Raw genomic sequence first — 15,048 nt, forward strand, 5'->3', positions numbered from 1 at the left:
AGCACCCTTGAGTAACATATACAGCTTAAAATGTTTCTAGCTAGGCAGTGACTCATGGGCTACACAGACAAAAAGGAGAGAAAAGAACTTTAATGCAATTGATAAAAGATTGTAGGCTAAACAATTTACTAAAAGAGGCAAAATATGTAAGATACAAGGTGCATCTATGTACCACTTATTAAAAGGTAACAGATGCTACTATTTTATCATAAATGGTTCATATCTAATTTTTTACTTGTAAGAAATAAAATTTCTCAGAAATCTATTAATAGAGAACAAGTGATTACATAACATAAAAGAAAACTAACGAAATATAGTTTCCAGGTAATTTTTAAATAAGATGCAAGTTATTTTATAAATTTATCCAATTGCATGTGTATACTTCCACACAACTATATTTATATTAAAGTGCTTTTTAACTATTCATTGACCAATAAATTTAAGGAGAAACTCTTAGAAAAAAAAAGCCTAGGAGTAAATCTTCACAACACTGAGTCAGATACAGATTTCTTAGATACATGAAAGGCATAATCGATAAAAGAAAATGCTATAAGAAGACCTTAGACAACATGACAAACATCAGGACTTTGCAAGAAACCAGCACGAAAATAAAATTTCTATCACACATGGACTGAAAAAGACTTACAAACCACAAATCTGAAATGAATCTAGATAAACTACTTTTATCTAGAATCCAGAATATTAATTGAAATTTTATTCACAGCTTAGTCTCAAGACAAGAAACAAAGTTGGAAAATACAACAAGAAATATGTGAATAGCCCTTTCAACATGGCAATTAGCATATGAAAATGTGCTCACAGCTATCAACTGCATAGGATACAATTATGTCCTCCGTATATCAAATGCATAATAAGGTAGCACACATATAAAATAAAAATCCAGAGGAAAAACACAGAAACTAAATATAAAAATGTTGGGGTGGTCTGGATATTAACTGGCACACCAAAGGGTTAGGTACTAAAGTTTTGGTCTTAGTACAGGATACAGAGGCTCCTGACTGAAACTGACCAGAATGTAGCCTCCCTGAGGTCTAGTTTTCATAGTAAGTGCCATGCAAGTTTCCAAAGAAGGGAAGCAACAGTCCTACCTAGTTACAACACCAGTGAACCACAACAACAACAAGTGTGGCACCACCCTAAGGGCCCACCCCATAGTGGCAAACATACCTCGGTGGTAACTAACAGATTTCTATCTGAACTGAAGATCCACTTAACAAGGAGCAATTCATGCCTGGTACTGGAAACCTAACCAACTGCCCAGTGTAGTGCAGTAGATCTTAGAGGAGAACCTACAACCACCGCTTTTCTTATCCAGTATACTCCCCAACTGTATCCTAAGAAATATTTGTCCTCACACTGTCAGTTAACTGTATCTTCATCTTCCATCAAGGGAAGGTCACTTTGCAACGTACGGAAACCATTACATAAAACCACAGCTGATTCAAATGCAGGCTAGAGCCCAGTCCAATGGATACATCTACAAAACATTTCCACACCTAAGGCCCAAGAGATATTGAAGAAGATGGGGCAGAAAGACTGCAATCAGTCTTTTTAGATCAGAAAGACTGATCTAAAGGATGAAAAAATTTGCTGCAAGATTATGTCTCCTAGTGATGTCGAGGCAACAAGCATTAAGACTCACCAACATGACTGACTGCCTAAAGGTGAGATGAACAAGACAACACCAATAGACATGATAAAGCAGACAAAGGAAAGACCACAAGGCCTCACCCTGCACAACTGAATGCTGAGTGGAAGACATAGTCTCTCCCAAGGAAGAGCACACCAACTGGTTATCCACTACCAAACAGTCAGCCCCAAAATCACGCATGTAAGTAACATTATACCAACCAACCAGGTTGTATTTGGGAATACATATGAATACAGTAGTGTGTGTGTGTGTGTGTGTGTGTGTGTGTGTGTGTGTGTGTGTGTGTATCACAATTAATAAAAACCCAGAGACAGAAATTGGGCTTCAATTTGAAGGTCAGATAAGTAAAACAGCCAGCTACTGGCTCTTACCTCTACATCAGCACAAAATGGCGATCCTGCCTCCTGGAATCTCAGAATGAGACTGAGTGAGAGCTGTCTCCTCCCATCTTATATTTCTCTCTAGGACTGCAATAATTAAGGGCGTGAAACGCTACCATCATTTTCTATGGCAAACTAGTGTGGCTACTGGAATTAAAGGTATGTGTCATCACTGCCTGGTCTGGAAGGCTGATCAGTGTGGCTGTTTTACTCTCTGAACTTCAGGCAAGCTTTATTTATTAAAATAAAAGGGCAATATTACTATATATATATATATATATGCATATAACAACAACTGATAAAAAAAGGAAATAATTTAATTTTATGATAATTTTTAAAAATAAGTGTCATTAAGAAAAGTTTGTATTATTCAGATGAGAGATCCTGAGACACAACTAGACCAAGGGCTTTGCCTTCCTCATCATTTGACGGCACAACTGGACTGGTGAGACCACCAGAGATGAGACCTGCTAAGAGGAAGCGTATCAGTAAGGATATGGTTCTGGTAGCTGTAGCCTCACCCAGGCCTCCTCCTTGGTCTGTCCCTAGCTTCTCTGAGCCCCTTTCCTCCACCATAGATTCCTATAAAGTGTGCTGCCTCACAGGCCTCATCCCAGAAGAAACAAAACCAAATGCCCAAAGCTCGAAACTTCTGAAAACATACGTCAATGCTTTTCTTTCTTTTCAGCTATTTTTAATCAGCCATTTTATCACAACTACGACAAGCCAAGACAAATATGCAGCCACTTTGGACATTAGCACATTTGGATACCAAGAACACAGCATATAGCAGTCTATTCCAGGGCATCTATGAGAGAAATAAAAACGCTTCCATACTAACACTTGAATATCAATGTTGAGAGAGGCTTCATCCACAGTAAGTAAGAGGTGGAAACCATCCAAGGGCTCATCGCTAAACCAATGGAGAAACAAAGTACTGGTCATGGTATTGAAACTAACTGCCATATGCTTGCTTTTATTCAACTATTTCTAAATAGTCCTTCTATAAATTGAAAGCAGCAATATGCTAAGAACATGCTTGTTCCCTAAATTCTAAATATTTCAAACATATAAAGTATAACATCAAATGCTCATAAACAATTCTTCCCATAGTGAAACATTTTTTTAATGGAAACCTAGTATACAACCCATTTCGATCTTTAATTAGATTTATCTAGAGAAAAATCGCACCAGCTAAGTGATACTAGCTAAGCAAAACACTAATATACTCAAAATGGCATAAAACTGTTCAATCTAAAAAGCCTAATAACCAACATCAATAAGAACTGGATCTGTACTCTTGTAATTATTCATAGAGTTTGCATTTTGTTCTATTATAAATAATTTTTGCACACAGGAACAACCACAGCATCTAACACGTAGGTACAGTCCACTCTATTCACATGGATGTTACTAAAGAACACTATCATTTTTCCTGAATATATAATAAAAATAATTTTCACAATGAAGTAATGGAAGTATTAAGTATGAGGCAGGTTATATATGAAATCTGCCTTCATTTATGAGTTATAATTTAATATGGTTATTACCTCTACTGTTAATGTGCAATGCATGGCAGCTTAAAACTAAATACTACATTATACTGTGATAATAGTAGCTATAGTATTCTGAAATGTGCTTCATTCATCAAAGTTATATGAGGGTTTGGACTAGTACTTCATGAAATCTAGATCTATTACAAGTGGCTAAAAGAGGAAACAGGAAGACAGAAAAGCTTTTAAGGAAAAAATAATCACTTTGGGAGGACGCCTTTCCTGTCTAAGTAGACACAGAGGACCGTTATGGCTGGCTTCATTGCCAACAACAGTCTACCGGAGCAGTGTGTGCACACTTGTGGCAACACAGCATCACTTAATTCAAAGAAGTCACTATGAGGCCAGGCTGACACTTTCTAATTCATCTTAATCCCAGAAACCAGGAAACCCCACAGTCACAAAAGGCTTTCAATCTGTCTTAAAGGAGGATGGGGATTCAGAACAAGCCCGGGGAGCTGCACTCAGCAGAGAAATGGTCTGATTCTACAGGAAACAGAAAAATGAAAACCCTCCCATGCTGATCAAACCATGGCAAGACCTGAGGAGCCACCACGTTAGACTTTATATTCTTTATTTACCTCCTCATTTCTGATAGTCACAGACTAAGCACAAAGCAGTGGATATTGCCAACTGAGCTCTAGCAAACACTAGGCATCCACTGACCACACACGGGGAAGAAGGTGTAAAGACATAACATCATCTTTACTGGCCAAACACAATACCGCATCTACTGTAAAGTGATATAACAGAAAAATGTGAAGAACAGAAAAATGTTTCATAAGTATATGGAACACGGTGGAAAAAACTGTGAGAGGAGTCCAGAAAAGTAATAGAAAGAAAATATTTTAGAAGAAAGGGCTCAAATTCGGAGCACAAACAAGAAGGGTAGGAAGGGAAGATGTGTGACAGAACCTACGCAGAGAATGATGATGGGTCTGCCATGCCTCACACAGTATTAAAAGCACCAACAGGAGATGGCTACGGAGACCACAGAATGGATGTTCCTAGACAAGTCAGGTGGGCGGATATGGAGAATCAACAGAGTCAAGTCTTCAATAATCAACAGAGTTAAGTCTTCAACTGGACCCAAGAGATGACTTCTACTATACACACAGTTGAGTGGCCACTGGCTCCAATTCGAGCTGCTTTGACTCTGAAGGAAACACAGCTTCTAGAAACAGCACACCAGGTGACTACTCATCTGCACGAGGATGAGTTTCTAGAGCTCAGCAGGACCACGAGGGTCTCTGAGAGCAGACAGCAGGGCAGAAGCTAAACTGGGAGAGCTGTAGGAAATTGGATACATGCTATTTCTTCATCTCCATAGGGGGTTTTGGTAGCTTTCATTGTTAAGTTGTGAGCAGGACACTTTTGACTCATTTTCAGTGTGAATGTTGCCTTTCACACAACACACACAACTGAGAAATAGTACAATAGTCTTTCACACACTGAGAAATAATACACGCACACACCTGCCCACTCTCATTGCATTCCTTCAAACACACTCCTTACACACTTTTTGGCGTACCTCTTGAAGAACTTTACCAGCTAAGGGTGAGACACTAATATTTTCTCCTTCTGGATGGATCTGGAAATTCACTCTTTGATAAAGAATCTGAAACAAAAAACATTGCATTTTTGTTTTAGTTTCCTTCTTTTCACATTGTAGACTTGAAATTTAAGAAGTAATAGGTTCTTTCTCAAGGAGTGGGGGTGCTATTTGATAATCTACAGTTTTGAGCAACAAACTGTTGCCCAAACAAGCAAAACAAATCAGAAGTTTGGGAAGAGTTGCACAAGAAAGGGACAGTTCCAGGAATGGGAATGGTCTGTGAGAAGCCTGCCGCTGATGGATGTCTATGGCATGAAATGGAAGGTTCACTGTGCCCTCCCTCTGCCAGCTGTTTCTCATAGAGAAGGGTCTTCACCCAACTTAGTATGATTTTAGGGAATTTAGCATCTCTCCAAGGCCAATTTCCACTTTTGATTTCTCAAGGACACCAGAAGGAATATATAACAGTTGCTTTAACTAAAAGGTTTAACTAAGCACGGTTTCAGACACAGTTCACGAGATCGTTTCCCATCTATTTTATTCTACATTTCCTTCATTTTTCAATTATTTATTTCCTAACTTACTTGTAGTTTTACTCAAACCTCTTACACCCTTTCTTCCTTACTATAATAAAGCCAACAACACTTTAATATCCTCAGGTTTTCAAATTCCTTTTGGGTGACAACTGTGATTTTTCTAGAACATCCGTATACTACAAAAACAAACAACAATGACCCCATGCCTCACATACATATACTCAACAAAATAAATCTCACATACGTCTGATTTAGTGTATTTGTGATCACTTACCTCTGTTTGAAGAGAGCTGCTAGCTGCCAAAAGCAGTTCAATGTTGCTGGGAGGACAATGTGTCAAAGCAAAAGCCATGAGCTCCTGACGAGTGGCCAGGTCCTGGAAGCCTTCTGATTGGCCCAACTGGCTGCAAACAGCCCAACTTTCAGAATATCCTGAAAAATTAGCAAAGAGGAAAAAAAGAAGAAAACGTGATTTGCAGCAAGGAAGAGTAATGTGAGCAAAGGCGAGGGGTCCAGCAGAGTCCTAACTTGGGCTTGTGGTACAAAGGCAACAAAGCAGTCATTAACAACGCAATGTACATGAATATCAAAGCTAGAAAAAAAAAGATTTGACTGATTCATTATCCACAAAATTCAGGGCTACTCGAGACAAGAGTTTTAGACAGAACTCTTTAAATTTCAGAAGTGATAAATAAATGCAAATTATTCACGGAACTTAATGTTCAATAGAAAGGTGGATTCTGAATTCAAAATACCAAGAGTTTGACATTGCAAAACTACTTGGCATTTCCGTGAACTGGAAAAAGCTCCAGTACTACACCTTCCATTACCACTACAAAGAAACAATAATAGCAACCCTTTTTCTCTAGAGTTGCTGAAAGGACTAAAGCACATTTGTACTCGAAAGTACAACAGAATTTGCAGACTGTTATAAAGAGAATTAAAGCAGGTACTCACATAGAAACACCCACTTCATAGAAGACAGACATGTAAGGTCGGGGCCAAATGGAACTAGCAAAAGTCCCAGTAAATGTTTTTCTACAATAATCTCACATTTCGAATTCCTCAAATGCACTTATTCTCATTTGAAGGTACTCCGGGCTGACTGAAGATTTTGCTCTAAGGATTAAAGGCATCCACCCAGGAACATGTCTCTAAATATGTACACTAAAAAATAATTCTGGAATTAACCCTATAGAAATAAAATTAATATGAAGAGTTCTAAAAGTAATTTTGGATACAATAACATTTGCATAGAAAAGAATGACTCTGAATTTCATGTAGCAACATTTAACAACTAACTGTAAAGAATGCAGGTTTTCATGCCATCTTTTTTTGTTTGTTTGCTTGTTTGTTTTTGTTTTTGGTTTGGTTTGGTTTGGTTTTGGTTTTTCAAAACAGGGTTTATCTGTGTAACCCTGGCTGTCCCTGAACTCATTCTGTAGACCAGGCTGGCCTTGAACTCACAGAAATCTGCCTGCCTCTGTCCCCTTTAATCTGCTGGGATTAAAGGTGTGCTCTGCCACTTCCCAGCATTGAAAATTCTTTCCAATGATAAGGTTAGGATGTTCTGTATTGACTTCCAGAGTATAAAACTATTTGTATATTTCTTGTCAAAGATCATGTTCTTGACCAGAACTTTACCCAGACTCCCAAGAGCTGTGTTTTAGGCCAGGTCTCATTCTGGCCCTCACAGCTCAGGTTTCCGAAACTCTTGAAGGCTGAGTATGATCCACATCCTTAACAGCAAATCAAACATTGTCACCTTCTGCCCGCTCCCCTGGACAGCCTTCAAAGACCTTCCTAAAACAACTCAGAAATGCTTCCTCTCCGCGAACCTCTCTTCTTTTCATTTTCCATCAAATAACCAACTTCAGTCAGTTCATAAGATGTAACGCCCATCTGTCCATGATGTGTGAGGAACTGGGTCTACTTTCTCTCACACAGGAATCCTAAACAGCCTTCCTGACAGTTACCAGGCACTAAGAGGCGCAGTACAGACACAGGGCTGGAGATCACTAGACGCAAGGAACCCAGAGTGAATCCCCAACAACAAATAAGTGCAGGAATGCTGAGTGAGCAGTGTGGGACTTACCACAGTATAGCATGCTGCACTCACTGCCCTACTGAAGTACAAAAGTTTTCCCATGGAAGGTTCATGATAGAGGGTACTGTGCTTTCTTCCAGTGAGGAATGTATGCTTTGGATGAGAAATTATTCCTCAATAAAGTCTCAGTATTCTTTCGCGACAGAAACTTTAAATTCAATTTAGAAAATATTTAGGCCAAACACCTTCCCAACTGAACAGGTCACAGTGTGTGGTTTTTTGTTTTTTGTTTTTTTTACATTAAGATATAGAAATACTGACTTTCTAGCAAATTGTAGCTATGCTTTCAAATTTTATTTTGTATAATATAAAAAATAGCATTAAAATGTTTCAAGTACTATTGTCCCTAAAATGATGAGCATATTCTAGACAGGGAATGTAAAGTAAACAAAATCAAAAATAATCTACTATATCTGAGCCCATTAAAATATTGATATTAATCTATAAATACACAGCATACATGCTTGCTGTTTATAAAATAATTTCTGTAGGACCCAGCCAATGCAAGCTCAATAAAAGCCCAAGTCTCAGTAGTTTACCCTAAGACAATACATGATTCCAAGAAAGACAATAACTGAGACTACCCAGGTACCACCAAGGAACAGGAAATTCCTAAGATTCAAACCATTGTAGATGGGAATCACCTGCCAGCACCCACCCATTGCTTTTCCCCAGGACACACATAGACAAATGTAAGCCAATCAGTGATGTAGGATTTCCCCTCTGCATTCTGTGAATATGTTTTATTTCCATTGGTATTAAAAATCTGTTTTGGCCAATGGCTTAGCAGAGAAAGCCAGGCGGAAAATCTGAACAGAGACACATAAAGTAGGCAGAGTCAAGGAGACATAATATAGCTGCCAAAGGAGAAAGACACCAGCTGTCAGCCAGAATCTTGCTGGTAAACAACAGCCTCATGGTAATTCACAGATTAAGAAAAATGGGTGAGCCGGGCGGTGGTGGCACACGCCTTGCCTTTAATCCCAGCACTCGGGAGGCAGAGACAGGCGGATCTTTGTGAGTTCGAGACCAGCCTGGTCTACAAGAGCTAGTTCCAGGACAGGCTCCAAAGCCACAGAGAAACCCTGTCTCGAAAAAAACAAAAAAGCAAAAAAAAAGAAAAAGAAAAAGAGAAAGAAAAATCAGTGAATTTAAGATGTAAGAGTTTATGTCTGGTTATTCGGGTTTGAGCAGCTGGGAGACAAACAAGCAGTCTCTACCTATACAATGGTACACAACATGGGCCAACTACATCCACATAAAACCTGAGAGAGCTTGGAAGAAAATTCTAGACACACACACACACACACACACACACACAAAGCATAGTTAAGCACAGCTTCATAGTAATAGCAATTTCTCAGGTGGGCTCGGTTTTCTAGAAGCAAATAGAGGCACAATTACTATAAGAGAAGGCTTCCTGACTCAGCAGTAGCAGCAAAAACTGTGCAGCTCCTTTAAGAAGGTTTCCTGGTTCATGCTAGTTACATGAACAGCTCTGGCTCTTTCAGGAGGCTGAGCACTTAAATGAGGTTTGAGGGCAGCGTGCTGCAAGTTAGTGGCAGCATGGGCCAACTGCAACCTAAAGTTGAGGTGGTGAGGATGGTTCCCACCTAGTAGTCCCAGAGGTAACCACAACGGTACCATATTGAAAGGCTGAAAGAGGTGGAGCCAGCATCCAGGGTCACTGAGACTAGCTGCTTACAATTTTAAAAGCACTCCTGACCTGAAAATGATTACAGATACTTTAAAAAGACAGATTCAAACAGAAATAAATCTCTGAACAGGTCACAGTGTGTTTTTAAAAAACGTACATAGGCTTGAGAGAAGAAAATCAGTACAGACAGTTATAAAAATAGTTTTTAAAAATAAAACAAAGTCTTTAAAAAACACAGTACAGACAGTCATAGATTAAAGGAGTAAAGAAAAACACGCCACGTAAGATGGAAAATACACAGAGATTCTGGATTATGTATATTATTGTGTTTTTTTTTAATTTTTGACTGTGAATGAGCTAAGTACAGAGAGACATTTCATTGTACAGGCTGCTAAGCTAAACCAACATATATATTTTAAAGGTATCTTGACTTCAAAATTTGGGTCTAAGGATATGTTACTTTGGAAAAAAGATTCTGCTTTTGGTTCCACAAAGTATAGAAAGCTGAGGATTCCTTTCCAGGCAATATGGTTTGATCAAACAAGACCCCCTGAAGCGATGGCCCAGATGGTCCAACATCCATGACAGCTTCAGGAATGTTGGCTGAGATGGACCTACCACACAAGATACCCCATGAAAGACCTGATTAACAGCACCCCCAATCAGCAGGAAGTAGTATAGAGAACAATGTGCAATTATTTATAAATGTTTGTTTACATTTAAAGGGGGATATGATATAGAGATGAATATTTTGGATTGGTATGGACTTTGATTTATTGATACAAATTTAAGGTCAATTTTGCTATATGTATTTTCTGCTCTTGATTAAGGTATTGTGCTTATACAGATCATTCAAAAATGTAATGTATAATTAAGAATTACAGACTAATAAATAGTCATCTATAATAGTCAAGCTTGTAGTCATGTTAGTTAAGTTTTCTAGACATACAGAGATATATTTCAGATGGATAGGTATCCCTCAAACCTTTCAAAGACTAACAGAATATGGCATTTAAAATATTTTAAGAACTTAGGACTTTTCATGACAATGAGACTTATCTGCTTCTGGCAGCACCAATCTACTTCAAGAGGATGACAGGCATCGAACAGGCTCCTTATTGAGCTGTTTAGCCATTTTGGGCAAGAAACTGCTCTTGCCTAGAATGCTTGATGTTATGTTGTATGAACTGGACATGCAGAAAAATGACTGCTGAACTTGCCTAAAAGTGAGACGGTCCTTTAGGGTTCCTGCTTCATAAAAGAGTCTGCCAGACATTCTGCATGATACAGAAGAAGTGACTAACAAACTGCCAATAGAGGTAAAATTGTCTTTCAAATTTCCTGATTCATGGAAAAGTCTGCCAGATACTATGGGCCTGTAGGCTGAAGATGAATGCCCCATTGTTACAGAAGAATTTTGGGTGACTGTCCAAACAGTTAGATGTCTCTGTAAATTCTAGAGTTTTGGAAGTTGTTTACAATGTACTTCCTGTTAACTTAGGTAATATTATATCCTTCTGGGGTCTTTGATGGAGTTGAAGAATAGATATAGTTTTCTTTAGTTATAATAAAAGATAAAGTTTATATAAATATTAGAACTGTAATTCTTGCTTGATACCCATTTTATATATGTAATGTTACTATGTTAAAGTTAAGACCTTCCTTTTTTAGACAGAAAAGAAGAGATGATGTATACTGTGAATATGTTTTATTATCATTGGTTATTAAAGAAGCTGTTTTGACCAATGGCTTAGCAGAGCAAAGCCAGATGGGAAACTCAAACAGAAATATAAATATATAGAGAGGAGAGATATAAAGATAAAGTAGGCAGAGTCAAGGAGACACCAAATAGTCACTGAAGAAGAAAGATTCCATCCACCAGCCAAACCCTTAAAGGTAGGCTACAGCCTCATGGCAATACACAGATTAATACAAACGGGTTCATTTAAGATGTAAGAGTTAGCTAAAAATTACCTAAGCTATTGGCCAAACAGTGTTGTAATTAATACAGTTTCTGTGTGATTATTTGGGTCTGGGCAGCCAGGAAACAAACAAGCAGCCTCCATCTACAAATCAGGGATCCTGAACCGCAGAAATCCTTCACCACTATCCTTGCTATTACAAAACCCAACCCCAACTGAGTTTGGGGCTCTCTGATCACTTCCAGTATGCTGAAGACTTGGAGAGCCTGAGTTTGCAAACTTACATAAGAATAAAGGTTCTTTGCTATTACATATAGGACTTGGTCTCATAGTTGATTTTGGGGAAGACACCATGATCTGGGCATAACAAAATCAAACAAACATGTGCCTGGCTTACCAATCAGGCTGACAAATTTCAGAAGAACCCATTTCCATTATTTATCATGCAGAAAGGATGCGAGCAAAGCTATCTACTCACCTGCGGCCATCAGATCCTGACAGTACATACTGGCTGCTTTGTAGTCCTGGACATGTAGGGCTTGTTCTACTAACAGGATCAGAACCTGGCCACGTCTTTCTTCTGAGTCTTCCCCTGTAAACAGATGCAGACGACATGATGATTAGATCAGCCTCAACTGATCGAGTTCAGTAACAGTGTGTATCAAATGCACAAGCAAAAAGGATTAAATTGATTTTTAGTGATTGGAGGATAAAGGTTATTATAGTTTTTACCTTCTTATCTACTTATTGTGCACTGAAGTCTTCCTCAGTCTCTGAAGCCAACTCTCTCTCTCTCTCTCAGACACACACACGCACGCGCATACACACACACACACACACACACAAAGGATAGACTACAGTCCTACAAAGGACTTGATCTTTCCTTTACTAAGGAAAATGTCTATATTCCAAAAACAGGTTATTAAATGAGTCCTTACGACCTCAGGTCAATCACCAGGACCCACATGATGGAGGAAACTAGCTCACCCAAGCTGTATTTGACATCTGCTCTCATGCCACACACAATAAATAAAATGTAAAACTCAAACAAAGACTGTCCAAAATTGATGGAGAACTGCTGACTTGTCTCTAAACCAGACAATCACCACCAATCAAATCTTTGAACAATCTGTGAGCATTTCTAAACCATAACTCTGTGCTTGCCCTCCACACTTCAGTCTCAGTAAAGTCCTCACCAACAAGGTAAGCCAGAATCCCCACTATGGATATACTATAGTGCCTCATCTCATATGTTCATTTCTCCTCTGCTAATATTTGACCATTCTGGACTCTTAAAAAAGAAATATATCCTGTTTGGTTCAGAGAGAGGAATCCTCTCTTACTCTTGATGGGTGTTCTTGGTAATCTCACTCACACACACACACACACACACACACACACACATGAAAGAGAGAGAGAGAGAGATTCACATGTACACACACACAACACACTGACCCATGCGAAAACACACACACACAAAGAACACACTAGTATTTGTATTTCTGTCTGTCATTAAGAAGCCAATAGCAGGAGAAAACTCCAGCACCTTGACTGCTTGAACGGAAAGCAGTAAAATGCGACAGAGCTACAATAGAACCATTCAGTTAAAAATTGCCAAGGAAATTGAGACTATTGGGATTCTCAAAAATCAGAAAATGCTAAACAAAGTTTTATGCCCAACTACTATAGTTACTACCTCAGAATTGTGTGTGGCCTTCATGGTATTCTGTGACTTAATGAATACAGGGTTACTGAACAAAGTATTAAAAAAAGAAAAACACATTCCTTGTGTTTCAATAAATTGGTACAACAGTAAGACTGAATTGGTACTGCAACATACTATTTGAAGATGTCTGAATGCACAGGACCCTACACACAATTAGCTATTGTGGTACAACACATATCCATCAGAGTTTAAAGATTTCAATTCCCTACTGAGCTGTGTATGGTCTCCAGTGTTTAAGATGGCTTCTGTAGAAACAGACATGTCTGGAAGCCCTACAAGACCTGAGAGCTGTTACTAGAACACAGTCAGTCTGGGCATCAGAACACTGACCGCTCATCATTCTGAGTGCACAGCACCCTCTCAGAGCACTTTCTTCAAGACTGTTTAGTCATGAGAACCACTGTGTTCACTATGAACTTGACATCTTAATTCTTCTTTACTTTGTGCTCAGTGGACACCCATTTCCTATCTCGCACCTACCTGAATTTGCTGATATAAACTTTGAAGAACTGTGGAACAGTGCAGACCCAGACTTTTAATAAGAAGACCTCTTTTTCAGCGTTGAACATTTAATGTCAGAAGGGACCCAGCACTCAATGATTACAGGGACTACACTGGAGGGATTTGTTTTGAATTCATCTTTATAAAAATGTATGATACATTCCTTGTATTTGAAAAGAATGCCTGAGACATAAACATCTGAGGAGAAAGTGCTCAGAAAATGAAAAACTTTAGCTGAGACCATCAGAGACCACTACCTATCCAGTAATACTCACAAGGACTTAGAGGGTGGGTTTTTGTTAAAAGCACTGACTCTTTCCTGGGCCCGCAAACGTCCAGAAAGAGCCTAAAAGCTTGATAAACGCTGGCCTCTCTGTCTCCACTGCATTCATTTCTTTCACTCGAAGTCATTTTGTCCTTCAGTCACCTCAGATTCCAGAAACAAGGGTCTAATGGATAAACAGCTGGATGGAGAAGGTTCCATCCCCAAGCAACTGTGACTGTGGCACTGAAACAAGGCCTGGATCAGTCATAAGATAATGACCAACAGGCCAGAGCCCGACTCCACTCCCTTCCCTGTAGAATGTAGGCGCTCTGGATGTTTCCCTGGAAGACTGAAGGAGCATCATTAGTCCTCTTTATAGCATCAGTTTAGCTACAGTGAATAAAATGCTTTTCCAACTTTTCACCTTTACTCCTTTTGGTTTGGGGACAGGTGGCCAGACCTAGTATGTGGATATCCTCAGAGCTGAGCCTCCATTCTAGGGCTCTACTTATCAAGGCCAGGAAACAGAGCTTCTAGTGAGCCTCTAAGTAGGAGGTTTCCACTTCAATATATATATACATATATAAGTATATATTTGCTTGTTTTCTTAAACACCTTAAAAGTTTTCCTTTTAGTCTACAGGACTCTGAACCAATCCAAGTTTGATTCTACCTGATTCATAAGGTTATCTGCTGAAATAAACTGATTATAATTTTAAGGCATCTCCATTTAGCTTTTAACAAGCCCATAAAGTTTCCTACTACAAAGTCCTCAGTGTAGCAAACCGAAATCTAAATAAATAGTCTGGAATAGTCTCCCTCAACATTTTAGCCAATATTAAGACCTTTTTAAAACAGCATGCACATATCTCAGCAATGCATGCATAAGTATGTCAAGAATGGCAAGGAAATTATTTCTAATATATTAATGAAATGCTTCTATTGTTTTAAAAATCATATGTTCAATTCAACTGAGTATACACTGCTACTATAATGATAACCAGGAAGTTAGCATGGTCCAAGCCAAGGTAATTATAAAAACCTAGATTATAAATTTCATTTAATAAAAAAGTGTTATGCCACTTATAAATGTCAAAGGCACTGTTATAATGTAACTTCACCACCACCACCCCCCAAACTAGGTAAGCCACATGACATTTTTGCCTTAGCTGTCC

General features: G+C 38.7%; 1 protein-coding gene across 4 annotated transcripts in view; it reads right to left on the reverse strand.

Moving 5' to 3' along the window:
• The window catches only part of Nbas (NBAS subunit of NRZ tethering complex), a 305,952-nt gene that overhangs the window by 138,806 nt on the left and 152,098 nt on the right, over positions 1–15,048 (reverse strand). For all 4 annotated transcript variants that reach the window (XM_087907244.1, XM_087907242.1, XM_087907243.1 and 1 more), the window contains exons 33-35: positions 11,861–11,974; positions 5,971–6,128; positions 5,137–5,223 (exon numbers count right to left, since the gene is read on the reverse strand). In XM_087907244.1, coding sequence (XP_087763370.1) covers positions 5,137–5,223; positions 5,971–6,128; positions 11,861–11,974 — 359 coding nt within the window. The remainder of the gene's footprint in view (positions 1–5,136; positions 5,224–5,970; positions 6,129–11,860; positions 11,975–15,048) is intronic.

This window comes from Myodes glareolus, chromosome 6, assembly GCF_982192425.1.
Source record: "Myodes glareolus chromosome 6, mMyoGla1.1, whole genome shotgun sequence".
Lineage (NCBI taxonomy): Eukaryota > Metazoa > Chordata > Mammalia > Rodentia > Cricetidae > Myodes > Myodes glareolus.